The sequence below is a fragment of the Eutrema salsugineum genome, unplaced genomic scaffold, assembly GCF_000478725.1.
Source record: "Eutrema salsugineum unplaced genomic scaffold, Eutsalg1_0 scaffold_7, whole genome shotgun sequence".
NCBI lineage: Eukaryota > Viridiplantae > Streptophyta > Magnoliopsida > Brassicales > Brassicaceae > Eutrema > Eutrema salsugineum.
In genome coordinates, this window is record NW_006256486.1 from 5,003,550 (window position 1) to 5,030,774 (window position 27,225).

The 27,225-nt window shown below is 32.7% G+C and overlaps 4 protein-coding genes and 1 pseudogene across 4 annotated transcripts; 3 read left to right on the top strand and 2 right to left on the bottom strand.

The window, feature by feature from the left end:
• The first annotated feature begins 5,470 nt into the window (after nucleotides 1-5,470).
• On the top strand, nucleotides 5,471-8,607 carry LOC112082965. Its single transcript, XM_024150686.1, has 5 exons — nucleotides 5,471-6,003; nucleotides 6,106-6,764; nucleotides 6,853-7,593; nucleotides 7,636-7,923; nucleotides 8,027-8,607. The coding sequence occupies exons 1-5, from the start codon at nucleotides 5,471-5,473 to the stop codon at nucleotides 8,605-8,607; spliced, it is 2,802 nt and encodes a 933-aa protein (XP_024006454.1).
• A 3,363-nt stretch (nucleotides 8,608-11,970) lies between these two features.
• LOC112082966 lies at nucleotides 11,971-13,219 on the top strand. The gene is made up of 6 exons (XM_024150687.1): nucleotides 11,971-12,108; nucleotides 12,194-12,464; nucleotides 12,597-12,696; nucleotides 12,772-12,830; nucleotides 12,986-13,076; nucleotides 13,156-13,219. The coding sequence occupies exons 1-6, from the start codon at nucleotides 11,971-11,973 to the stop codon at nucleotides 13,217-13,219; spliced, it is 723 nt and encodes a 240-aa protein (XP_024006455.1).
• Nucleotides 13,220-15,316: 2,097 nt separating this feature from the next.
• On the bottom strand, nucleotides 15,317-15,955 carry LOC18010971. The gene is made up of 2 exons (XM_006393317.2): nucleotides 15,870-15,955; nucleotides 15,317-15,767 (listed from the first exon to the last, which is right to left on the bottom strand). The coding sequence occupies exons 1-2, from the start codon at nucleotides 15,953-15,955 to the stop codon at nucleotides 15,317-15,319; spliced, it is 537 nt and encodes a 178-aa protein (XP_006393379.2).
• An 887-nt stretch (nucleotides 15,956-16,842) lies between these two features.
• LOC18010972 (receptor for activated C kinase 1B) lies at nucleotides 16,843-18,399 on the top strand. The gene is made up of 2 exons (XM_006393318.2): nucleotides 16,843-17,775; nucleotides 18,113-18,399. Exons 1-2 carry the CDS (start codon nucleotides 16,894-16,896, stop codon nucleotides 18,212-18,214), a joined length of 984 nt encoding a protein of 327 aa, XP_006393380.1. The 5' UTR covers nucleotides 16,843-16,893; the 3' UTR covers nucleotides 18,215-18,399.
• Nucleotides 18,400-18,735: 336 nt separating this feature from the next.
• Nucleotides 18,736-27,225, bottom strand: LOC112082967 (annotated as a pseudogene).

A 27,225-nucleotide genomic window follows, 5' to 3' on the forward strand; every position in this document is an offset into this window, starting at 1 on the left:
ATCTTTGATAAGCTTACCATGGAAGTTGTAAATCAAAGAGCTGCACAATTGACTGAATCTGTGGAAGAGGTAGTTATGCAGATTACTATCAACTCTATTATAGTGAATCTTACTATATATATTAGATATGAAATTTTTGCTAAACTGCTTGCAGATCCAAGATCCAGATGTACTCCCTCTTCCAATTAGTAACATTTGTGGGAAAACTTTTCTGTTCAAGCTATCTATTGAGAGTTCAAACATCGTTTTCAACAGTGATGTTTACAAAGTTACAAAGATTGTGACCCAAAGTGACATGGTCAAAGAATTCTCAGAAATACCCGGATTTTTGGTAAGATCCCTAAACTATTTATTCCTAGTATTTATTCATATTTCATTGCCTTTTGATCTTTGTTAACTTATTGTTTTATTTATAGACTACCCCTGATGTCAAGTCTGAGGAAATGGGGTTTATAACTCCCGATGAACAGGTTTGCTATTTAGGAATTAGATGCCTCTCATTAATAATTTATGAATGTGCATACATGTATTTGTTTAAATTTGTCATTTTAGGTTCCTAAGATGTTACTTGACATTGGCGACGATGATAATTCACCACAATCAAAAAGGAAAAGCGATGAGATGATTGACTTTGATGATCATAATGGAGAGCAGTCTACTTCTAAGAAAGCTGCTAATGGTGACATGAAGGCTTTGGCGAGTGAAGTAAAGATTTATCTGAAGCCTGTTAAGAAGGAGAAAGTTGTTGACTGAATTCTTCGTTTCTTTAACAATATGCATTCTCCTGCTTGCTTTGTTTTCTAGGATTTACTACAATATCTCATTGTTTAAGTTTCGGTTATTTTTTTCCTAGCCCGTAGGATTTGTCTTTTTCCGTTTACAGTTTTGCGGTGGTTTGTTATTTGAAGTTTAATAAAAGCAGGAATTTTAAACTATATTATATTTTGCAACTTAATTAGTAACTGCTGAATTTTAATTTATTAGTATAAATAACAAAGTAAAATACCTGCATGTACAGAAGGTTATGCCAAACTCAATCCTAATATGAAAAGAAATTCTGCATGGCAATTAAAATTTACAACATTCATGCAAGATATTTGGAGTCATTAATACTTTGGCAATACATATATTTTTCTAGCACTTACAAGTACAGTTGTATCCTAAAACAACTCTGTATTTAAATATAAAATTAGAAATATATTTATATTTTACAAAATTAGGAAAACGATCGTAACTACTATATTCTGTCGTATATAGATTCTAATTGGTGAATATTAACACAACCAATCATAATTAAAAGAACTTAAACTAATTCCTAAAGTTTCCATGTTTAGATAAATTCTCAATATATTTGTAATCTTAACAAATCTTTAGAATATTGTAACTATCCTATTAAGATGCATACTACTTTTAAATTATTAATATTAAATATATCCTACGCATATATCGATTCTCTACATTCTGACAAATCTGTAGAAAAATGAAAAAGAACAAAAATTCGTCTTCTGCAATGGATAAAGATCATGACATCTTAACCAAAAGACCTAAACTGGATTTCATTAACCCAGGTATAAAAGTTATGGTTCATTCGCTTATAAACTCAAATTTATACTCGGGTTTGTATATTCTTAAGAAAGTACAAAAAATTACTTAAGAATCCGATTTATAAATGTTCTATCTAAAAGTTCCACATATATTTTTGTATTATTTACAGAACACAATGGAGATATTCAAGTTACCCCTGCACGAGTACCATTACCAGTACCTATCTCAAATCCTGATGATTTCGAAAATAACGTTGGAGATATTATTAATATTCAGAACCCCCCGACCACTTCAAGTACTCGGAAAAGGAATCAATGTAGTTTGAGTACGTATTATATTTATTTCCTATGGGCCAAGATGAAACATCATTGAACAACTTATATTGCTCAACTATTTATGATTGTTTGGTAATTAGATAATAAATATGGACTGAAACATCGAATTTTTTATTATATACAGATGCCAATGGGGAGAATGAAGTTACCCCTAAACGAAAAGCATTGCCAGTTCCAATTTCAATTCCTGGTGTTTTCCGAAATATATTAGGAGATATCAGTCATACCCGAACTGGTCCCAGTGCTTCAAGTTATCCTAAAAGGAACCAACTTAGTCCAAGTACGTAGTTTATTTATTTTCATTGTAATCGATTTATTCATTGACAACTGCATTATCTTTAAATTTTGTTGTTCTCCTGTAACATCAGTAACAGGAAAAGAAAATTACACAGGTACACAAACAAGTATTTTTTTAACCCTTCTTCTTTATGTTTAGTGGTAACTTAATGAAACCTCTTTTATAACTAAATTATTTTCTTTATAATATCTAGCAAGTCTAGTCACTCCATGTTATGGCTCAAATCAATTTCTGCCAACTATACCAACAGCAAGTATTTGTGATAGTCGATATTCTACATCAGAATATTGCTATATCACATATAACCAAAATCCTGATACGACCAGAAGGAAAAAAACTCAATCAAGTAAGCTTATTTTTATATATTTAGTTTAATATTTTGTTTATTATTTTTAGAAATGTTAAATACTTATGACTACTTTGTTTCATATTCATTTTCAGGAAAATTAGATCAACCCATTGTTGGAAATCATGTTTTATCCGATAGAAACTTGACAGATGTCACAAGAAATCTCAAATTCAACGATGGACCTTCAAGTTCAAGAAATAAAAATCTAGAATTGAGTCATCCATCTAAAAGTTCTAGACCTGCACGTACGTTTATATTTTTTTCAATTCAATCTCTATTGTATCATTTAGGTTTTATATAATGAGTTTTTCATTTTTTGATTTACATCAACTAGCAAAACTAAGAGATGATCCATCAAGATACAACACAGTTGAAAAGATTGAGTATGCCCGTATCCTTAATAACTTAGTTGTTATATCCTGATTGTTTATATACCTGCTTAATTAAAGAGATTGCTCTATTACAATTGTGTCCTTCATATTATCAATTAATAGTTGTTTCGTTTTGGAACTCTGCTATGGAGAAAGCAATGCAACCATGTAATAAATCACCAAAAACTACTTCGCAATCAGGTATCATGTATTAAATATGTTCAGATCTTTGTTTATAATTATGATGTATATGACATAGAAATTATCTTTTATCTTATCTAACATTTTGATAAGTTGGTTTATGAAAATAGGCTCTGTTACTTCATCGACTTCTACTTTATCTAACAACCATGGAAAAAAATCAGTAAGGAAAAGGAAAGGTATAATCATGTATTAGTTGATAGGGTAATTTTTAAATACTTTAATTTCATTTTGGATGTATTTTAATTGTTAATATTGCTTTAATATTTGTATAGATACATCCAATGTTCTGTTGCCTCAATCACAAAGTAATAACATTACCAGTTCCATTTTTGAAAATCAAAGATTGTCAAGGATTAATAGGAGACAGGTTATCTTGAAAAAGAGACATGCAAACATTCAAGCTTCAGGTATATATATATTCATATTTCTTTCCACAATATTATTAATCGTGGTCGTGTATTGTAAGGTATTCTATTGTTTATCGTCATTATGATTAAAGTTTTCTATATTATTTACTTCCATAAACATTACTGTGTTGTTAGGATCTTCGACAATCTATGATCCAATTGGTTTACAATCTACACTATCATTGGAAGGTGTAGAAAGGAATTATACACCTGCCAATGATCATGGCGTCCCTGAATGTAGTACTGTTCAATCTCAATTAGATATTGGACCTGTAATTCAGCCTAATGGTAACGTAGTTGACTTTGGATGTATCAGCTTACTGTTTACTGAAATATAATAAATTATAATTCGTCATGTTATAGGGTACTACGATGATGGCGACCCTATTTATCATTGTACACACTGCTCTGCCCGTATGTGGTTTAACGAGAGGATCAGCAAGAAAAAAAAATTGAAAGCATACATTTTCACGCTTTGTTGTGTGCAAGGAAAAGTAAAGCTCCCAATGTTACAACAACCTCCTCCTCTACTGTTATATCTCTTCACAAGTGACGATGAGATTTGTCGTCATTTCCGTGAAAATATTAGAGCATATAACATGATGTTTTCTTTTACCTCTATAGAAGGCAAAATAAATCATGATATAAACAAAGGTAAAGGACCACAGGTTTTTCAGTTACATGGTGAAAACTACCATCTTATTGGTAGTTTGATGCCTAATGCAAATGAAAAACCCAAGTTCTTACAGCTTTATATTCACGATACAATTAATGAGATTCGTAATAGAGAACTTTCATTAAGGTACATAATTATTTATTCATTGTTTAATTCTGACTGTGTTTACGTAGACTAATTTTCACCATGTTTTAACATTTTTCATTTACAGCAAGAATGGTAAAATTGACAACAAGCTACGGCCTGAGCTAATTGAAGCTTTAATGAAGATGTTAAACCATTGCAATCCGTTGGTTAAAGCTTTTCGTTCTTACAAGGACAGGTACCAAAATTCAGATATTGAGGATACTGTCCGAATGGTTCTAATAGCCAAGAGAGACAAAGATGCTAGAACACACAACTTGCCAACTGCAACGGAAGTTGCTGCATTAATTCCTGGTGATTTTGAAGAAGGGTTAGACAATAGAGACATTATGTTAGAAGCAAATGATGGAAGTCTTCGAAGAATCAGTGAATTATACGTTGGTTATCTAGCTCTGCAATATCCTCTATTATTTCCTTATGCTGAAGATGGCTATCAAGTTGGTATTGAAGATGGTTTTTCACATAAAGAGGACAGAAAACGGAAGACTATCAGCATGAGAGAATATTATTCATATCGAATTCAGGATAGGTTGATGGAATCTCAGGCAATAATTCGGTCTAAACGACTATACCAGCAATTTTTGGTCGACGTATTTACAATGATTGAAGCTAATAGATTACGATACTTCAGGAACAACCAAGTCAAACTTAGTTCTGAGAAGTTTGTAAATTTAGTTGAAGCGCATAATGAAGGCCAAAGTGTCTATCCAATACTGGAAAACGTATTTTGATTCCTGCATCATTCACTGGTGGTTCTAGGTACATGAATAACAATTACTTGGATGCAATGGCTATTTGTAAATACTTCGGATTTCCGATTTATTTATCACTTTCACTTGCAATCCAAACTGGCCAGAGATTGTTAGGTATTGTCAGAAACGAAATCTCAAACCTGAAGACAGGCCTGATATTTGTTGTCGTATATTCAAGATGAAGCTGAAATCCCTAATGACAGATTTGACTGAAAAAAAGTTGTTTGGTGAAACTGTTTGTGGTATGTTTTAGTAAATCGAGTTTATGTCATTTCATATACTAATATCATATATTTTACGATACTGATTATGTATTATACTATTTTACAGGAATCTATACAATTGAATTTCAGAAGAGAGGACTTCCTCATGCTCATATTTTGATTTGGATGGCATCGAAATACAAATTTCCTACACCTGAATCAATAGATAAAGTAATATCAGCTGAGATTCCTAATAAAGAAACTGATCCTGAGTTATATGAAGTTGTGAAGCAGAACATGATACATGGTCCATGTGGTAATATAAATAAGAGTTCTCCATGCATGGTAAATGGACGGTGTTCCAAGATGTTTCCAAAGAAATACTGTGACCGGACTGTTGTTGATAACATTGGTTTTTCACATTACATGAGGAGACAAACTGATGATTTTGTTGAGAAAAATGGTATCAGACTTGATAACAGTTGGGTTGTTCCATATAACAGGAAGTTATCTTTGCGTTATAGAGCACATATCAATGTTGAGTGGTGTACACAAGCTAGGTCAATCAAGTATTTATTCAAATACATCCACAAAGGTCCTGATAGAGTTTTAGCTACTATCGAGAATAATGCCAAAGACATTGGTGAGTTTGCGAACGAGGATGGTGACGACGCATCTGAAGTTACTAAAGATGAGATTAGAGAGTATTTTGAATGCAGGTATTTATTGTTTCTCGAACTTACAATTATAAGTATTCAACACTTATATTGTCGTTTTCCTCATATGTTTAACTATCTATCATTTGCTTAATATATCAACAGATATGTATCTGCTTGCGAAGCATCTTGGCGTATACTTGCTTTTGCAATACATTATAGAAGTTTGCCTGTGGAAAAATTATATTTCCATCTTCCTGGAGAACAACCATGCGTGTATGGTGATGATGACCCGGTAGAAACAGTTCTTAATCGCAGATTAGTTCAGAGTTCAATGCTACTTGCTTTCTTTGAAGCTTGCGACAAATATCCTGAATTATCGAAGAATCTCACCTATGCCGAATTCCCAATAGTGTTTATATACGACAGAAAAGAGGTTGAGTGGAGGCCAAGACAAAAGGGTATGGCTATAGGGAGACTAACATATGTTCCTCTATCATGTGGTCAGCTTTACTATTTACGTGTATTGCTAAACAGGGTCCAATGTCCAACCAGTTTTGATTTTTTGAAAACGGTTGACAAAGTTTTATATCCTACATTCAAGGATGCATGTTATGCTTTGGGTTTGCTAGATGATGACACTGAATACATAGAAGCTTTGAAAGAAGCAAGCATTTGGGGATCCGGATCTTTCCTAAGGAAACTTTTTGCTGTTATGCTCATTACGGATAGTATTCTTAATCCATGTGGAGTTTGGAATGAGACTTGGCAACTTCTTTCAGATGATATCATATATCGACGAAGGAGATTAGAAAACAGAGAAGGTATTTTCCTTAAATATTTGGAACAAAATATATCTATGACATAACCATCATATTATATTTTATTAATTGTTTCCATCGTTTGTTGTAGATTTAACCCTTTCTGAAGACCAGCTCAAAAATTATACATTGGATGCAATTGAGATAATTATGCGTAGCAATGGAAGTTCTTTGGCTTATTTTGATGGTATGCCTCTTCCATCTGATGGTTATCATAATGCTTCCATTAATCGACTGTTATTCGATGAAAGGAATTATGATAAGGATGATATGTCTGCTCTTCATAATAAGATGCTTCCTGGTTTAACTGAAGAGCAGATGAAAGTATACTCAGAGATAATGGAAGCTGTTACATTAGACCAAGGTGGTGTTTTTTTCCTATATGGGTTTGGTGGAACAGGAAAAACACATTTATGGAAAATTTTGTCTGCTGCCATTCGTTCTAAAGGACAAATTGTATTAAACGTGGCCAGTAGTGGTATAGCTGCTCTTTTATTGCCTGGTGGAAGAACAGCTCATTCACGATTTGGAATTCCTTTAAATCCAGATGAGCTATCTACTTGCAATATGCATCCAGGATCAGATTTAGCTGCATTAGTCGCTGAGGCCTTATTAATCATTTGGGATGAAGCTCCTATGATGAGTAAATTTTGTTTTGAGAGTTTAGATCGGAGTATGCGTGATGTTATTCCTAGGCATAAAGATAAACCTTTTGGTGGAAAGGTTGTTTTCTTTGGTGGTGATTTCCGACAAGTCTTGCCTGTTATAACTGGTGGTGGAAGAGAAGATATCACAAGGGCATCTCTATGTTCTTCTTATCTATGGGACGAATGTAAAGTTTTGAAATTAACAAAAAACATGCGTTTATTGGCAGACATTGATGCAAGTATTGCAGAAGAAATCAAATCTTTTTCTGAATGGATTCTTCGGGTAGGCGATGGTAAGGTTAATCTACCAAATACAGGGGAAGTCATGATTGATATGCCCGAGGAACTTTTGATAACAGAGTGCAATGAGCCGATTAAGGCTATTGTTGAATCTGTTTATGGATTAGGATTTGAAGAACAAAACGATCCTAACTTTTTCCAGGAAAGAGCAATTTTATGTCCAACTAATGATGATGTATGCGCGATTAATGATTACATGATGTCTGCTCTTCGAGGTATAATCTATATACATAATCGTTATTTGTATTTTGTTGGCTTATTATATGTACTACTATGATTTTTAATAATAGCTTATTAACTGATCATTTTTGTAAACAGGTGAAGAGAGAGTTTATCTAAGTTCAGATTCTATAGATCCATCAGATACTTCCAATCATGACAGTAGTGTTTATACTCCAGACTTTTTGAATAACATAAAGATTTCTGGTTTACCTAATCATTGTATAAAGTTGAGGGTCGGAGCACCTGTCATATTGCTAAGAAATATTGATCCCAATAGTGGGTTATGCAATGGAACCAGGCTTCAAGTGACTCAACTAGCTGATCACATCATTGAAGCAATTGTGTTAACAGGGCATACACTCGGTCAGAAAGTCTATATACCTAGATTGTCTGTTTCACCTCCTGAAGGCAAATTCCCTTTCAGAATGAGACGGAGACAATTCCCATTGATGGTCTCATTTGCTATGACCATCAATAAAAGTCAGGGACAAACACTCTCAAGTGTTGGTTTATATTTGCCTAGACCTGTTTTTTCACATGGTCAGTTGTATGTTGCTCTATCCAGAGTTAAGTCTAAAGCAGGGCTAAAGGTTCTCATTGTTGACAAAGAAGGCAATCCACAGAAACAGACCATGAATGTTGTCTTCAAAGAAATATTTCAGAAGCTTATCAAGTAGAACTATTTGGTAAGTTACTATTTTTTATATTCTTTATATATTTGATTTATATATGATGAATTGTTACTAATTGGAAGGAAAATTTATTTTCAGGAAAATTTATATAAAACTCTTCCTTGGAGCGAATAATCATTCCACATTTTTTACCATTTAAGTTTTTATAGCTATGCAAAACAATTGTAATTCGTATACAATGATATTTTTTGTTATATATTTGTTCGAAATCATTGAAATGGCTTTTTATGTATTACATGATCAAATTATTCAGCACTTAGTGATTTTATATATATACTGAATGAAAGAAGTTGTATGAGATTTTAAATAAAAAATTATATGAATGTTTGTATAGATACTAAATGATTGATATAGTAGCCATACATATATATGATCTTTGTTATTATAGTTTCCGAGATTAGTACATGACTATAAGATATATGACCATGTATTTAATTTAATCAAGATTTGCGAATATTTGGTTGATTCATAATCTTTCTGTTACCTAATATATTTCTTATTTAAACACCATACTATAGAATAGTTTAATTTAACCGACAATTACAAAAAACATCATATATGAAAAACACATTATGGTAAACAAATATTTACGTAAATATATGTATGAATCAACTGAAGATATTTTTTATGGAAATATTTGTATGAATGTACTCGCCTAAATACTTAAATGTATTTTTGTGGGAATATATGTATGATTTTATGTTTAGATATATTTTATATCCTTATTCACTATGAAAAACATATTTCACTATATTCAATACATCTCATAATAATTAGTTTGACTAATATGAGTTTGCCTAAATATATTCAATTTCAGAAAAGCTGCATACTTAGCAGAAAGAGTTCAGTTGATTGACCGATGCATATACCCTTTTCCAAAATGAATGAATCTTTCAATAAAGTAAATTGTATTACCGTATTGGTTACTTAATCGGTTTCCAATCCCTTTAACGTGTAGGGTTTTATTTTAAGAATTTAATTATTATATATCCTGTCAAATAGCAATAGATCCTTATCGTCCAACTTTTGTAACATCCATTTTATTAAATTGCTTTCCTCTCTTTCAAACAGAAATCTACACACTAGGGTAATGGCTTCTTATGACCACATCAACGATTTGCATCTCGATAGAACAAATTGGAGCCTCCGTGTTAAGGTACTGAAGAAATGGATCGATCAAGGAACTCCTAATCGTGATTTGTTACAGATGATGCTCATGGACGAAGAGGTTTGTTAACTATAATAATTCCTAATTTATTATATTGGTTATTTTGGAACATAACTTTTTTCTATACAGGGTGATATGGTTCTAGCATATCTGTATCATGCCGGTTTGATTAAGTTATATGATAGAGAAATTAACGAGGGTGATTGGAAGACTATCAAAGATTTTGTGGTCTTTGAAGACCCATTACCAGAACCAAATTCTCCAATCGGTTGGTCTATACAGTTATTGGAAAATACGACTATAACTGATACTGAACCAAGGGAAGTGGAATCTGGAAAGGGCTTCTATTCTTTCTCCGAAATTCTTAAAGGCGAAGCCGATTCTGAATTCCCTGTTGGTAAACATTCTAACTTTATATTCAAATTCAATATTTATTGAGATAGGTGTATAATATTTAGGTTGATAAGAACTGATTAGGTCCTTATATATATATGTATACATATCTTTTGGGTTTTGTTATTAGTAATGAAGAACTAAAGGTTATAAAAGATCAAACTTGCCCAAATAGGCCTAACAAAATGACTCCTTCTATTACTTTCACAATGAAGGATCACAAGTAAGCATTGCTCATTATGTTGTTTTTTATAGTTTAAGTTTTTCTAAAAGGGTAATTATATACTTCATATATTTCGTGTAGTGATATGCAGATTCAGTGCAATGCCGTAGGACAATTAGCTGTTGATTTCAATAACAAAATATGGGATGTTAGACAAATTCCTGCTTTGTGTCTTCTAACTGATTGGAGTATCAAAAATGATGGAGGTTTGTGTTATAGTATAACTCTTTATATCTTTTTTTATAAATATGGTGACATGTTTTTAAAATACACGTGTTTATTTACAGGTAATATATATCTCAAAAGCAGAGGTGGAATAACAAGATTTGAATTTCACCCTGAGTTAGAAGTAGCGGAATCCTTTTGTAAAATGTAATAATTTTTATTTTGTGAATCTTACTTTTTCACTAATTTGTTTACATAAATCATAACTATTTTTATATCTGTCATTTGTCTAACTAGGTTTTGGAATAATGAGAAGAAATCAAACAAGTCAAAAGGAGCAATGAAGAATGATGCCGAAGCTACATCATCATCGAAGAAGCAGAAGAAATGAAATATTGATTATTTTTTTAACTTTCCTGTGGGATGATAAATAAGATACATTATGTTCTTATCTTTTGTTAAGTTTAAATATTTGGACATTATATTTTGCTTTATCTATATAAATTGTCTGCTTATTAGTATTATAAAATTTCTCTCATAATACATACATCGCATAGTATTGATATGTATATATATGTTTGAAATTTGCATTATGAGATAGGTAATATATATATTCAGTTGTTTCGAAAAATTATTTCATATGAAAATATAAACATAGTTTAGTTTTCTTATTTTATTTCCTTATATTTTTCCATATTGTCTCTTAAATATGTGAATTAATTGTATATACTCATTATTTTAATCAGTAAACAGAATATGACTATATGATACAAATATTACAAGTTACTATTCATTCAATGATTATCATTGCAATGTTGAATTCTGTTTTTGCGATGCACTTGATCTGATACATGTCCTTATAACCTCCTTACTAAAATATCATAATTGCATAAAACAATTTTATATCCAACTATCAAATCTGAACAAACCATTCCATCCATAGACATTGATAATATTGGAAATAATTTTATCTTTGAAGTTCAATAAAAGATTTTCAACGTTATTATCAGTATATTCATTATTTAGAGAATCTATGTTCATGTAAATCTATTCCCTAAATAACTTTGACTTGATATATACCAACTTCCTACTTCCCTATATTATATCGTCTATCAATGCATACATTGTCTTTGTAAATATAAAAAAATCAGAAACAGTTACTCTCATATTAATAACTGCTTCCTCATATCTATATACCAAATATTCTCAACCGTTGCAACTCTCCAAAAATGTTTTAACTTTCCAAAAAATAACAACCATCGCATCTGTTCAATGATTTTTCTATATATACTACATTTTCTCTACTAAACGTTTATCTTTCCATTCATACATCTAGAAAAAACCCTACTCTCTTCTGTCTTCCAAAAACTCCATCTTTTACCCAAAAAAGAAGAATCTAATGGGTGAGTACGCAGGTGTTAACGAACTTCATGCATGGAGGGATGATTGGATCATTAAGGTCAAGGTTTACAAGCGCTGGTCAGTTAAAGACGACGCAGGCTTACCGGCAATGAACTTCATATTTGTTGACGAGAATGTACGTTACATATTTGTAATTACTTATCCATTGTTTGATTGATATGTTTACATAGTTTTATTAATATTTCTGTATACTATTTCAGGGTAACAGGATCAATGGATTTGCTACAAACAGAGCACTATCCTATTTTGAATATGTCTGTACCGAAGGAAGATGGGTGAGGCTAACTAATTTTCGGATAGCCAATTCTGAATGGGAAATGAAGGGAAGGACTACAAACCACAGTCACCAAATTATCCTGACACACGAGGCAAAGGCTGGAACTCTCAGGCCACAGACAGAAGATCCATTCATCAACTTGGTTGAATTCAGTGCTATCTACCGAAAACCATTTGCGCAGTACTATCTAGTTGGTATGTTATGATTACAAACTATATTTTTCATTGCATGTTCTGTTTACTTAATTAGGTTTTGTTAGACATACAAAACCTTTTATGCTTTAAGATTTTGTTTTAAGTAACTGAAATATCTGATTATATATTTAGATTTGATGGGAAGTCTTGAAAATATTGGCGAGGTCTACACCCAGTGTTTTCCAGATGGAGAAACAAAGCGAGTTCTTGAGTTCACACTTAAGGATGCAGAGTATGATAATAGTTTAATCTTTTTAAAAAAATTTGTTATTGTTTTTTTTTCACCCTTTGTTTGTAATCAACTTAGGGATTATTCCTTCCAATGCTTTGCATATGGTGACTTTGCTGTGGACATCAAAGAACGATGTAAATGATTCACAGGTCCCTTGGCTATTTGTGTTTTAACTGACTGGACAGTTAAAAAGAATATCGGTATGTAAATATTTCTATTAGATTATTTTATCAAATTTTAAGTAATTTGGACATAGATGCAATTTCTCATATGATTTATGTTAATTTAGATGAACTGACTATCCATGAACATGAAAACACTGGCTTCTCTCGCTTCTTACTTGCTCCACCCATCGATCAAGTTTATAAGTTCAGGAACAAGTAAGCATTCAAATATATTTCCTTTTACGTTACTAAAAATCGAACTTTCTATAATTAAGTCGTCATTCATATTTTGCAGGATTACCAAAAAAATGATGACTGCATCTTCAACTCAAGGAACTTGCGCAACTAAAGTCGACTAGAGATGAATCATCATCTGTTGCGTTTAACTATTTTTATTTTCTAAGTCTATGGTGTGATGTTGAACTTTTATATTTCTGTTAAAACTTTAAACTTATCGTATGTTTTGTTATGGATCCTTTGGATATTTGACTGTCTAATTTCTATTTATTAAGGACGTATTTTAATTATCGAATTTCTGTTTATTCTGTTATTTAGAACTTTGTGGTAGTTTAGATAATATAAAATTATGAAAGTTATCTAAATGTTTTTTAAAAAAAATGGTTAGCTAAAAACCAAGGAAATAAGATTGTAAAATAGAACCTCAGTTTTTATCTCCGATTTATTAAGTATATTCTGTAAATATACCTGATTACTCTTTCTAATAACTTTCATGTTTAATTATAATAGACATTAGTTATCTCTACAATATCTGAAACAGCTTTAATATACTAAAAAAAATATATATCGAATAAATTTAAGCATATTCAACTAAAAACTATGCTCAAACCAAATAAATTACAAATTACATTAATACAACTTCAACAGTAAAATAACTACAACAAAATTCTATGAATAAATTATATAGTGTTACATCTTCGCCTCTGATAGCTTCTGCAAATAGCAACAATGATTCCCACAATTGAAAGATAAAGCTAAAACTTCGAGAAGACCATTATTCTCTATCACATCACTAGATTTTCGATGTCATCTATGCTTCACTCTGTTATTCTATTTTTTCCCTCCGAATATATTAGTTCTGTCTTTCTTTTCATCATACACTTCAATTTATTTTGGTCTTTTTTCTTATAATAATTAGCGCAATATATATATTTATGAATGAAATTAGAAATCGGTTAAATTCATTCATTACTGTATATTACAAAAAGGAAAACTATTAAAAACAAAAAAATACAAAACAAATCAATAAATAGTTAGTCACATATATCAAGTCCATTTATCATATATCAATATAGTACTAACATAAATAAACACTTAATATAAATTCTGTTTCAAATACAACAAAATGCGCAATTAATCAAATATCATTCAACATCCTGTATACATACATTATAGTATGTTATGATTTCGGTATAAAAGATAACATTCATCCCGTGCACAGCACGGGTACTATCCTAGTAAAAAAATATATGAAGAAGACGTATTTGAAAAATTTATTGCAGTTAAATGTGTTTTAAGAAATAACAGTCTGTTTGGCTATAGAAATAATAAGAGAATTAAAATTAAACGAATTAATAATGTAGCTAAATACCAACTTTAATCCTAAAACTGCCAAGTGTCCAATACTGCCTCCACTCTAATATATTGGAGATTTTATGCAATTGATGAGGAAATGGTCATTCTCCAACGTAGTCCAATACTCCAATGCCCCTCTTTCCAAACATTTTTTCTTTAATTTTTTACGGTACCAATTAATTATACTTTCCAGTCATTCACGTATGCTATTTTATTTATTTCCCACTTTTCTAACTAATTTTCTTTGTTATTTATTTCAGTTGATTTGTTATTCTTTAGTGCTAACAGAACTAAAATTTCTCTCAATTTCAGTCTTTCCTTGTTTATATAGTTAATTTTTCAGTCAACCGAGTGGAAGTGCTCTCAGATATATTTTTTTTTGTTTTAGTTTTGTCAAGTTTCTTACTCGACTTATATTCTTCTTCTTATCTTATATTTCCCAATATCTCCGTGAGATCTGCTTTGATATTTTCCTATTCTAATAGGAGACAAAAAAACGATTGTGAATAATATAATGAGACTGCGGCACGTAAATCATGCCAGTGATGCCTTCAAGTCTTTTTAAAACAGTTGGATTAATTTTATAACCCTCGTCAAGTTTGAAAGTTCATATCTAGTAAAGTATTAAAAAGGCCAATGACTAAAAGACAAAAAAAAAAGTTTTGTAAAACCACATCGAATTGAATCATCAATGAAGATGTGTCCTGAGTTCAAAAACAAATATAAAATTTGGTCTTCCACACACATAAAAAAAAAACCAAAGAAAGATAATCAATAGACAAAAAACTTAAGAGAAGGAGTTCACATCATATTCGTGATGTAAACAAAGAAAAAAAAAACCCTAGGAATTAAAGATAAGGAACCTAAACATTAGCAACTCGCACTTGTGGTTCATTTATAAACTTCCAGTAAGCTCGTGTATCTTCAGATACCTTTTTAAATGCTGAGGCTAGACACATTGTGTAAAGAGGTGCAATGAAAGCTGCTACGACCCATAACGAAGAAGGTAAACCGAACCATAGAGCCACACGTGGCGAAATTGAATAGAGCAGGTGGAGGAGAATCCCCAAGCCGCAGATGTGACCGATGCGTCCGGTCATGTACAGATTAGAAGCTTCGACATCGGTGATTGCTTGGAACCAAAACAAGCAACTAAATAGGCCGAAGCTGAAATATAGCCCAGTGCAATAAACCAAAGTTATGATACATGCGGTGAAGGGGATCTTGTGTTGTATCATATAGATGATCGCTGCAACGTTAAGGGTTACGAGGATGATGCTCATCACAAAGTCGTACTGTAGGTTCTTATTCGACCTGCATTAACCAATTAAAAGTATTTTTATATGTTAGTCATGATGAGAATCAAATTTATTAATTTAGCAATGAAAGAGTAAGAAAATTCGAGATTGTTCTCACAGCCAAGTACGGAGACGGCTTGGAGATTCTTGGACCACCACACTTGTACTCGGCTTGGCTTCTTCAACAATCTGTTGGTAACCCATGACATAGAAGAAGAAAACTCTCTGCAAACAATGTGTAGCACCTTCGTTAACCCCTATATATATATATATCAAGCCTGATTCTTATCGTGAGTCCAATTCCAAAGCCAAAGTGGGATGGGAATACGAAAAAAAAGGAAATTAGATTTTGCTTAAAATACAAAAGCTTTATATTTTCAAAAGATAAAATAAAATAAAATAAAATACAAATTAAAGCCTTTTCCTTTTGGGCAAATGTTTTGATATTTACTGTTTTTTCTAGTATTAAAAAATCTGGCAAAACTTATCCTTAAAAATTTTTATGTATTCATTAAAATTTACAATTACACGATACTAGAAGTTTCTCTTGAGTAAAGGAACAGGGCAATGTAAAATCTCTTATCCTAAGCATAATAAGCTGCATGTTCTTGTAGATGTCTCCTAGCGGGAGTTGAACATTGTGACTCAGACGACTGAATCAGTATTTGCTTTGTTACAATTGCAGTCACCAAGAAGAATTCAAAACAAATAGATGATTACCAATCAAAACCAGTGCTCATAAATTTTATAAACCCTGTACAATAATCTAATTTTGTAGATATATTATGCATAATATTGCAAAAATTCCTTAATGTTTTCAAAAGGGCCCTAAACTCTTTACTAAAATTTGCTAAAAAAACTATTTATATCCAGTGCAAATGCACCTTTGGCACCAAATTATTTTGACCACCTGTTTATAACATGTTTCATATAAACTGATTTTGTTTTAAAGCCCATATACAGTAGTTGGGTAGTATAATCCGGCCCAATAAGAAGACCCGAACTACTGGAAACCGATCAAAACCCTAATTATATCTTCTCCTTGCAGAGTATAAATACCAATTGTTTTTCGTTACCCCCATTTTACTCTTTCTCTGTGTAGCCTCTCTCCGAAGAAGAAGAAACCCTAATAGACATAAACCATGGCTGAGGGACTCGTGTTGAAAGGCACAATGTGCGCCCACACCGATATGGTCACCGCCATAGCCACACCGATCGACAATTCCGACATTATCGTCACTTCGTCGCGCGATAAGTCAATCATCCTCTGGAAACTCACCAAGGAAGACAAGTCTTACGGTGTTGCTCAGCGCAGGCTAACCGGTCACTCTCACTTCGTCGAGGACGTTGTTCTCTCCTCCGATGGACAATTCGCTCTCTCCGGAAGCTGGGACGGCGAGCTTCGTCTCTGGGATCTCGCCACCGGAGTCTCCACTCGCCGATTCGTTGGACACTCGAAAGACGTTCTCTCCGTGGCTTTCTCCGCTGATAACCGTCAGATCGTTTCGGCCTCTCGTGACCGCACGATCAAGCTCTGGAACACGCTTGGAGAATGTAAATACACGATCTCCGATCAAGGTGATGGTCACAAGGAATGGGTAAGCTGTGTGAGGTTTAGCCCTAACATGCTCGTGCCAACTATTGTATCCGCGTCTTGGGATCACACAGTGAAGGTCTGGAATCTCCAGAATTGTAAGCTTAAGAACACTCTCGCTGGGCATTCTGGTTACTTGAACACAGTGGCAGTGTCACCGGACGGTTCTCTATGTGCCAGTGGTGGGAAAGACGGTGTGATCTTGCTTTGGGATTTGGCTGAAGGGAAGAAGCTTTACTCTCTTGAGGCTGGCTCTGTTATTCACTCTCTCTGCTTCAGCCCCAACAGATACTGGTTGTGTGCAGCGACAGAGAGCAGCATTAGGATCTGGGATCTTGAGAGCAAGAGTGTTGTTGAGGATTTGAAGGTTGATCTCAAGGCTGAGGCTGAGAAGTCTGACGGTTCTGCTGGAACCGGAAACAAGACGAAGGTATATTACTACTCTCTTTATTTCCCTTGTATTTTTGTAATGATTGATTCCAAGTTTTGCCATTGTTAAATTACATATTGCTCTTAGTTCTGTGTGTAGTTAACAATTTGATTTTATTGATGTGGAGTGTATATACTTCCGGTGAGGAAGCATAGTTAAGCTTAGATTCGGAAACCTATCCTTGTTTAAGTTAGCTCTTGTCTCTCAGTTCTTAATATTGCAATGTCTGAAGTGGTTACAGTTACTATTTATTTGGTGACTCTGATTTCAAAGTTTCTGGTTTGAGATTTTTTGATTATGGCTATTTATATGTTCTAATGTGAAATGGAAAATGCAGGTGATCTACTGCACGAGTTTGAACTGGAGTGCAGATGGAAACACATTGTTCAGTGGATACACTGATGGAGTTATCAGGGTTTGGGGTATTGGTCGTTACTAGAGTGAGAAGATGACTGGAATCAATTCCCAAAAATTTTATTTAATCTCTCCAACTTTTCCATGAAACACAAATGACTTCTCTTCTGTATTAGTGTTTTGAGATTGATTTTTTTTTTCTCATTCCAGAATCAACAAACGTGATATTTGATCCATTGATTATCTTTTTCATGTTTGGTATATTTTACACACTTTGAGTTGAACAACTTAGAAAATCTCAATTTGATAAAGATAGTGTAGTGAAGCTTCGAAGTTGGTGCTTATCTTACTCTCTCTGGCTGACTTTAGATTGATAAAGAACACATGCCATTTCAGATTTCAGATTCCAACATGAAACCCTCAGATTACAAAACTCTTAACTCCCTTCTATTTGTTTACTTTTTGGATTTTAAATTGTGCTCAAGTCTCAAGAGATAAAAAAAACGAAAAAGTAAAGATTGAGATCAAATGGTACCAAAATTAAAGATTGTCTAAAGAGTTGGCGCCACAAAAATATATAGATAGGGATGATGACTTAAGACCGTATTAGCAGAGCTTGTTGTCGAACTTGAGATTAATGCCCATACTGAATAGTTCTTGAACCAGAAGCTTAGCTAGCGCCACACGAACCACATCATCTGTTGACTGGCACAATTTGCAGTACGGTCCTCTGATCTTATTACCGTAACTAGCTGTCCTCTCTATCTTATTTGCTACGTTCTGGCACCTCCTGCAGACGTGCATCTATGAGGATTCACTGAGAGTGAAGAAGACGTTCATGCAAGTTAGACGAAGCCCCATGTGCTATGAGGCAATATCACGCTCCATCTTTCCGAATTTGAGTCCGCCAAAACGTTTTTTTTTTTGTCAGCGACTGGTTGTCTGGTGAGCGGATGGACTGGTCCTGCGTTCCTGAACTTGAATCTGTCCTCTGCCATGTGAACAAGTCGCTGGTAAAACGTCGGTCCCATGAATACTAGAGAAAGCATCACCTCGCCTGTTCTACCGTTGTACACCTTCTCATTTCCCCATTTGGAAAACCCAGCCTTGCCACAACATTTACAAGTTCAAGTTTATAACAGTCACTATGTTATGTTTAATGTTTCAGGTTCATAACCACTCAACATGGAAACACTGTGCAGTGAAATGCTGTTCTGTATTCGTTCATATATCTTAACTTATACTAGATTCTAACCCCGTGCATTCGTATGGGAATATTTTTTATTGTTTAACGAATTTTTTAATATAATTTGTGTTTTTGAGTTTAGATATAATAATTTTTATAAATATATTTTTTAATAAGTGAAAATATTGATTTTTGTGTTTAAATATATTTTTATAGTATTAAAATTAATTATGATTATAAAAATATAATTTTAACCCGTCCGCTAATATTAATTTAAAATGAACTATTATAAAAACATAATTCTAACTTTTTCGTTCATACTACCACATAATATAAATATTTGTTAAAAGTTTGAGATGTATTAACAGTATTATTTAATATTATAGTTTTCTAAAATTTAATCAACGAAGGGAGTGTACAACTGGTTTTTCAAACCATATTATAGTGTATGCAATAATTTTTAATTTTTTATGTTTTTATTTTGTATGAAAAATATATTTTCGATATATATGTATAATTCAGAATTAGTGATTTTAGTTACCAAAATATTTTTAACCCGGTTTTTATATATATTTTTAGTTCTATAAATTTTAAAAAATATATTTTTAATATTTAAATTATACATTTAAATTTTACTTATTATTTTATTATTAATTTGTAAATAAATCATAATCGTAAATATATTATATAAGCAACATAAAAATTATATCATTTTACATCATTATAAATATTTTATATTTCAAATATGACCATTATTTTTCATATGTGAATTATGTTTTTTTCAAAAATTCTAGATATTTTTGATTAAAATGTTTAATAGTATAGAAATTATTTAAATTAGAATCTTTAAATCAAATCTAAATTAATATCTGATTTATTATTTTTAATCAAATCAAATCAAATCTAAATTACTTATATTTAAGGAATTCTAAAAATATTTAAATTAATAACTAATTTTCGAAATTAAATATAAATAATTATTAAAATTATTTTTAAACACTTAAAAAAAATTAGGAGTGTTTGGAAGCAAGTACTAAATGTGTTTCTGTTTTAATATAATAGATTCTACACCCAATACCCAAGTCTAAGTAAACGTATAAGAGCATCTCCAATGGTTTCTTCATTTTTTTCTTCATTTTTGAAGTTTCTTCATTTTTGAAGGAAAAAATGAAGAAACCATTGGATCAACTTTTCTTCATTTTTTTATTCAAAAAGAATATTTTAGGTATATTCTATCTCTCTATGTTATTACTAATTGTTAATAAGATCCTTCAATTTTCTGTTTTATAAGTTTTCACCTACTTATTTTATTTATTGTAAAATTTCAACAAAAATTTAATAATTTTAATGGATGTATAAATAGTTTCTCAGATTATTAAGTTGTTAGTTTATGTTATGTTAAGTTTTATTATTTATAATTTAGTATTAGATATGTATTTTTAATTTTGTAGTTGGCTATGTTCTTGTATTTCTTAATTAATATATGTTATTGTATTTTTTATTGTGCTTATTATATTTTTAGTTTATAATTTGATTGGACAAATCCATAGTTTTAAAAAAAATTAGGTACAAAAAACATATAAATGTTTAGGTATAAAACAAAACATATAAAAAGTTAAAGTTACATTTTGTAATAAAAAAGTTCACCTTTAAAAAATGAAGAAATGAACAGTGTTCCTTCAAATTCATTTCTTCATTTTGAAGATGAAATTGAAGCACCATTGGAAAAGACTTCTTCATTTTTATCTTCAAAATGAAGAAAAAAGTAAAATTTGAAGGACCATTGGAGATGGTCTCAAGATCTTAGGGATCCACACGCTAGGACTATATGTTCATACGATATTATGCCTGTTTTTGTAGTCCGAATAAACTTGAGTGTGATTAATTATGACAAAGCAGCCTCCAAAAGCTGGCCTGGTGTTTGCCTAGATGTGGATTTATTACAATATCAGGGACTATTCCTTGGCTTGTGAAAGGAAAATTATCTTGTGCCTCTAGGTAGCCTACAACACCTTTCTGGCCATGCATACTGGAGAATTTGTCTCCAAGGCATGGAGAACGAACATGCAAGATGACAAAAACTAATAGTGGAACATCAGATTACTAAAAGAATAGATCATCCCTCGCTCCATTGAGGCCTTGTTCATCACAATGGAGTCCTCTTGGTTATACCCAAGATGTACACTCACCGCAACTATCGCATTCACCGCAAAATCTGAGTGCTAACAAGTCCCAGGAGAGACATGTTCTTCACTAGACCACAATTTTCTCCGTCTGGAGTTGACAAAAAAACACACTCTCCCCCAATGAGAACGATGCCTGTGAAAAACCATTACAAGATTTCAGATGAGTTCTGATATGCACCCAATATAACTTCCAAACACAATTTCATTTTCCCACCAGCTTTTATTCAACATTAACCAGAAAATTTAGTCAGCATCTGAAAAAAAAAACTACTAGGAGAGTGACTGTAAGAAAGAAAAAGTATCAATGTCCAGAGACTCCAGAGTCCAGACTACTTCAAACGGTAATGATTATGTGAATTCAAATCTGAAATAAATAGACCTAGGACAGCACAGAACACATGTGATCACGACCATAAACTATATGAAATAAGTTAGTACAATTATCTGATACAACAAACTGAAGACGTGCAAAATGGTGTAAGTGCAGTCTATAGATCAAAATATTACTATTATATGTGGGAAGTTTACTTACGGATATCTAGCGTCTCCAACCTTGCTCGTATACTGGACTTGTTGCCGCGTTCTCCTCAAGTCAATCAAAGTCTGCAATGGAATTTTGCTACAACTCCTGAAACCCATTTCATCGGTCTGAATTCTGAAAGGATAAGACCACGCTCCAGTGGAGAAGGCTCTAGTAAGCCCATTGGTGATTATGGAAGCATCCAAATAATGTTCGATTGGCTTTAAATCACCGTCGCCTACGAGGTGTCTCTGCATGGCCACTGGTCATGGCTCTTCTAGCATGTGCTACATGCACCCTGATCAGCTCTCTCTCTAATAGTTCTCCTGCTAGCTCAACCCTGAAACTGTCTCTGTTCTCACAATTTGACTTCCTAAAGTATGCACACAGAAGGCACTTCACCTTATAAACCAAGAAACATGCTTCCCGTTTTGGACCTTGGAGGCCAGGAAACAAATGAAGACGTAAGCACTCATCAACATCTTCTTCAGATGGAAATCCTGAGCTTCTTATCTGACTCGCAACATATTTTAAAGAGTTTGTCCCATCACGAAATGCTTCACATGCTCCATCAGCGTCATGGATAGAGGCAAAAAGAATATTGATTGTGCTTGCATCATCACCATCAAAATCAATAAGATCAATCGCTTCTTTGTCTAAAGAGACACCCAAGGCAAAGAACAGGATCCAAACTGGGATTTCAGTCGACAAGAAGTACACTGTCAGTGCTTTATCTCTTTTCTTTGACGCTTCTGATTTATGATACTCTCCAATACGCACAATAAGTCTTTTTCTCTTAGTTTCCAACCTGTATGAGACTCTCCAAGCAGGTGTATTAGAAACCCAGAGTCTTTTCGTGATATATTCTCTTGAGCAATAAAGACCTGTAACAACACAATGTATTCATCTTCAGAGAATACAGAATATAATAACTTCAAGGCAACTATACAGAATGTTGACCACAATAAGAGAAACAACTTCACGGTGTCTTTTCCAGGATATAATAAAAGCATAAACTAGATTCATTGCCAAAAAGGATAATCTCGTTAGTGGAGACAGTTCAAGCAGCAAGTGAAATACATAGATTAGGATACAGGTGCTGAGAAATTGTTTGAAATAAAAATTACATAACAGCACATATGCAAGAAATGCCAAACTGATGTAACTCACCTTTTTAGCCCTTCTGATCACGAAATATCCACCCTCATCAAAGGCACAATTCCCCTTTTTATTTTTTTTTCCCCTTTCTGGCAAAGATCAGATTTCAACATAACAGGTATCCTACCAATTAGAATGTCCTGCGTCTTGTCATCTAAAACCTTCTTCTCGACAAATTCTTCTTGCCCGATTTTGAATTTGTCGCTTCTGACAACTTTTTTTTACAAACACCTTGCCAAATGAGACAATGAAGAGAAAGTTAGCAAAGAGTTAATCCCACAATGAAAAGACAATACAACGAAGGAAACAGCGACTCTAACTGACAGTTCAAACCACTGCAAGTCTGCAACTCAAGTCTGAAGCAAAAAATTTCAACCGAGACAAAAAGAATAGACTAAATAAAAAGACACAAGATTGTACTCTTTATATCTACACAATAAGTTATTTCCCTTTCTAAAGCTATAGAAAAGCACAATGCACTATCCTCCTATTGCCAAATACAAGTATCGGAAAAACATTCCTGTGTTAACAAACAGCTTATTTAAATTTTTAAAAAGAAAAGTCTTGTAGTGTTTTTTTACCAGAACTTGGACGCTCACTTTCATCCTTAATGAGCAAGTCATGTTCTGAAGCCTTGCATGCCATGGACGAAACTCGAGCTCCTTGTCATTTGCTAAGAATGTGGGCTTCTCCACACTGACTTCCCCAAACTTCACTGAGGCGTATCTCCAATCAAGCTCATTGTTCTTCGTTGAATCAAAAAGAAGGCTCGACAACCATCTCACCAAAGGTATCAAACACCTTTTGAATCCCGAGCTTTATAAAGAAGCTGAACGAGTTTAGCTGGTGACTTATGAGTCCGTACTCATCGAAGAACAAGGTTGCGGCTTTTTTACAAAAATCCTGGGAAATGTTTTTTCCTAGCTCCGATATATTAAATTTCCCAGAATCTTCGATTTCATCAAATCTATGGGAAAATAATAAGATATTGAAGCAAAATCAAACTCTGCCTTAGAAACAAGAGCATTCTCAGAAATAAGGTTCACAAACACAGAAAGTAGACGAAACTACCTCGTTGGTGTCCCTACAAATCAATTTTCAAACACACACAAAAAAAAAAGCAGAATCAAGCGCAATCTGGGAAATGAGTACCTCGATTACGTTGCTCTACCCGAAGTGATGAAGTTACAAGGCGGCGTAAGAAGCTTTTCCGGGAAACATTAACGGCAAAAAAATTCTCCGGTGACAAAGAAAGAGTTTTTAGGACGGAACCCTGGGGAATTACTTTTTTAAAATTAGTAATTACAAGTCGACGTCGACGAGCGAGTGTCTAGAGAGACTGAAGTGTTGATTGATTCACTCCTATCACCCGCAAATGATGCAGCATTTGTGGTTGGTAGCGGTTAGTGGCATTTTACCACAATTATAAAAATCATTGCAAATTGTCCTATATTGTTTTATACCGCTGAAATCTAAAAGCTGTTTTCCGCCAGCGTTTGCGGTTGCGGGCGGTAGCGGTAGGGTAAAAAAAAATTACGCTAGAAAAAAAAATAGAATATCATGTTAAAAACAATTATAAAACCTTAACACTACTAATCTTCTCCTATATATATATAACTCCTAACATCTCACTTTTTCTATCAAATTCTAGTCTCTAATCATAACTTTCATATCAGCTGAAGAAAATTAAGATACAAGCATAAGTGTCATAATACTTTGGTTTAATTCATTTTATAAATTATTCTGTTTCCACTTTTAAAGTAAGAAATTATAAATATGTATCTTATTAAACAAAATTAGTTTGTTATAATTCTTGTTTTTGTTTTTCAGAAAGTTACATGATCAAACGAGATGACATATGCGTTACTTCAACGAATCATTGTGAAAAAAAAAACTCAAGATAAATATTCTAGATTTTTAGTGTACTCCAAAAGGAACGTATTTTGAAGAATACTAATGAACAATTTGGATTTGATTTGAGTTTTGATCATGCAAAAAATCGATTAGATCAATTTAAGAAATTTTACATTATGCATAAGACAAATCCAGAAGATCCACTTATTGGAGCAAATGTTTTCCAGTATATTACATTACTAGATACAGTTTTGGGTGATGTTTCCAGTATTTGAAATTAAACATATTATTATAAAATTTATTAGTTTTTAAAATAATAATTTAGTATTTATTTATAATTTTTATTAATTATTTTGAATTAGTGATTTTGATATTAATCATATTCATAATAATATAGTTTAGTGTCTCTGGTTTAGTCTGGTTTTGGAGCTTCTTGGTTTAGGTGTTTTGCTTTAACTGTGCCCAGTTGGGCTTTTTTGGCCCTGTTTTTATTTATATTTTTTTCTCATGTTTATAACTCATTTCATTACATTCAAAAAAATCCTTTAACAAAAAGAAACAAATATATATATATATATATATTTATTAGATATAAAGTTGTTGTGTATAGAACAAAACTTCCCTAATATTAAAATGATATCAAGAAAATTGGTTTTGATGTTTTTCCATGCCAAAATCTTTGTTATGCAAATCGATTAATGGATTTTGAATAAGTGTTTATACCAAAAAAAAGGTAAAAGAAAATTAAATCAATATCAAACATTTACATTAAACAACACCACACATAGCCACTATCATCATTTCTTCAAAATTGTATTGAAGCACAAGTCGATGGATCGTGTCTAGTTGCAGCGATTATAAGATCCAGACAGAGCTGAATGTCTTTGATCAAGTTTCGCCGCAGATTATGATGAATGATTTGGATCCAGATTTGAATTTCAATCTCATGGTCTCGAGTCCACCGTTTGTAGCTAGAATTGGAGGTAGTTACAGCTGTTGTGAGTCGTGGAGCTTTCTTTCTAGATTTCTGACCGACACAGAAGCTCGAGGGAAATGGTGACATCATAGCTGAATTTTGAGGCAGTGAGAGGCAGTGGAGGGTTGGCATTTTCATTACTTGAGATCAAAATGTATTGTAGTTCAGATGTGGATGTGGTGGTTCCAGCCCCAATCAGCAAAAGTATGAAGTCATTTTGGCCTTGTACATTTTTGGTAATTATAAGATCGAGGTAGGGCAGTATTTGCCGATGTGTTGGTTTGTAATTGTTTGATCTAATAAGGTCATATCAAATATTCATATGAACATATCCATATGGAGGAAGTGTGGATAAGTGAGAGGCCTACGTACTCATGTTAGACTGGTTGAAAGAACAATGAATTTGTTATACATCCAAGCGTATCTGTCCATATGGATGAGGTGTTGATATATAAGAGGCCTACACTTATGTTACTTGTTAGAAGAACAATTTTTTTTTATACGCGTATATAATATTATACGTAATTGTTCTTATCTGAATTAAAAAACATGGTGTTGATTTTTGAGTTTGTATTTCCTAATTTAATAATTTTAATAATTTTAAAAAATAAGAAGGATGAAACCAGAAATAAATAATGCAAATAGATTTTGTCTAAAACATGACTGAAGGCGTAAATAAAGTAGAACAAAAGATAAATTCGCTAAATAAAGAAGACAATCAATGAGGCCATTCCATTGCAAATTCAAGGATGATTTTCCAGAATTTAGCTGCCTCTAATTTCCAAAAGCAGGGATCGCAAAGCTGCTCGACATAAAGAGCTTCCAGATTTTGCCCACCCACCCAAAGATCGAGCTTCCTATAAACACAATTCCATTTATAAGATTTTTCGAACAACTCATTCACCTTATCTTCTAACTCGGCCGGAACGATAAAATTCCACGGACGTCTGTTGCTGCGGTTCATAGCCATTCTCATCTCCATTGCATCGGCTCGAGAAAGATCAATGCTGGAGTTGAATACTTCATCGCTGCCATCCATGGTTAGACGAAGCATAGTGTGACAGTATGTAGCCATAAGGCATCCAGCGTCTGATGCCTCCTTAATTAAAGCCAACCCTGCTTGTAGATTTTCTTCGTAGAAAAAGACAGACACACCTCTAAGAAATAACGATGTTGGATTGCCTGACTCCAAGCAGCGTCCAAAGAAAGTAGTCAT

Excerpts from the sequence above, each read along its gene's own strand:
- LOC112082966 (XM_024150687.1), top strand. The coding sequence starts at position 11,971 with ATGGGTGAGTACGCAGGTGTTAACGAACTTCATGCATGGAGGGATGAT. Across the intron at positions 12,465-12,596 it reads TGCGCAGTACTATCTAGTTG|ATTTGATGGGAAGTCTTGAA; the intron begins GTATGTTATGAT and ends TTATATATTTAG. Across the intron at positions 12,831-12,985 it reads TGTGGACATCAAAGAACGAT|ATGAACTGACTATCCATGAA; the intron begins GTAAATGATTCA and ends ATGTTAATTTAG.
- LOC18010972 (XM_006393318.2), top strand. The coding sequence starts at position 16,894 with ATGGCTGAGGGACTCGTGTTGAAAGGCACAATGTGCGCCCACACCGAT. Across the intron at positions 17,776-18,112 it reads GAACCGGAAACAAGACGAAG|GTGATCTACTGCACGAGTTT; the intron begins GTATATTACTAC and ends TGGAAAATGCAG.
- LOC18010971 (XM_006393317.2), bottom strand. The coding sequence starts at position 15,955 with ATGGGTTACCAACAGATTGTTGAAGAAGCCAAGCCGAGTACAAGTGTG. Across the intron at positions 15,768-15,869 it reads AGCCGTCTCCGTACTTGGCT|GTCGAATAAGAACCTACAGT; the intron begins GTGAGAACAATC and ends TGGTTAATGCAG.
- LOC112082965 (XM_024150686.1), top strand. The coding sequence starts at position 5,471 with ATGGCATCGAAATACAAATTTCCTACACCTGAATCAATAGATAAAGTA. Across the intron at positions 6,004-6,105 it reads AGAGAGTATTTTGAATGCAG|ATATGTATCTGCTTGCGAAG; the intron begins GTATTTATTGTT and ends ATATATCAACAG. Across the intron at positions 6,765-6,852 it reads GAGATTAGAAAACAGAGAAG|ATTTAACCCTTTCTGAAGAC; the intron begins GTATTTTCCTTA and ends CGTTTGTTGTAG.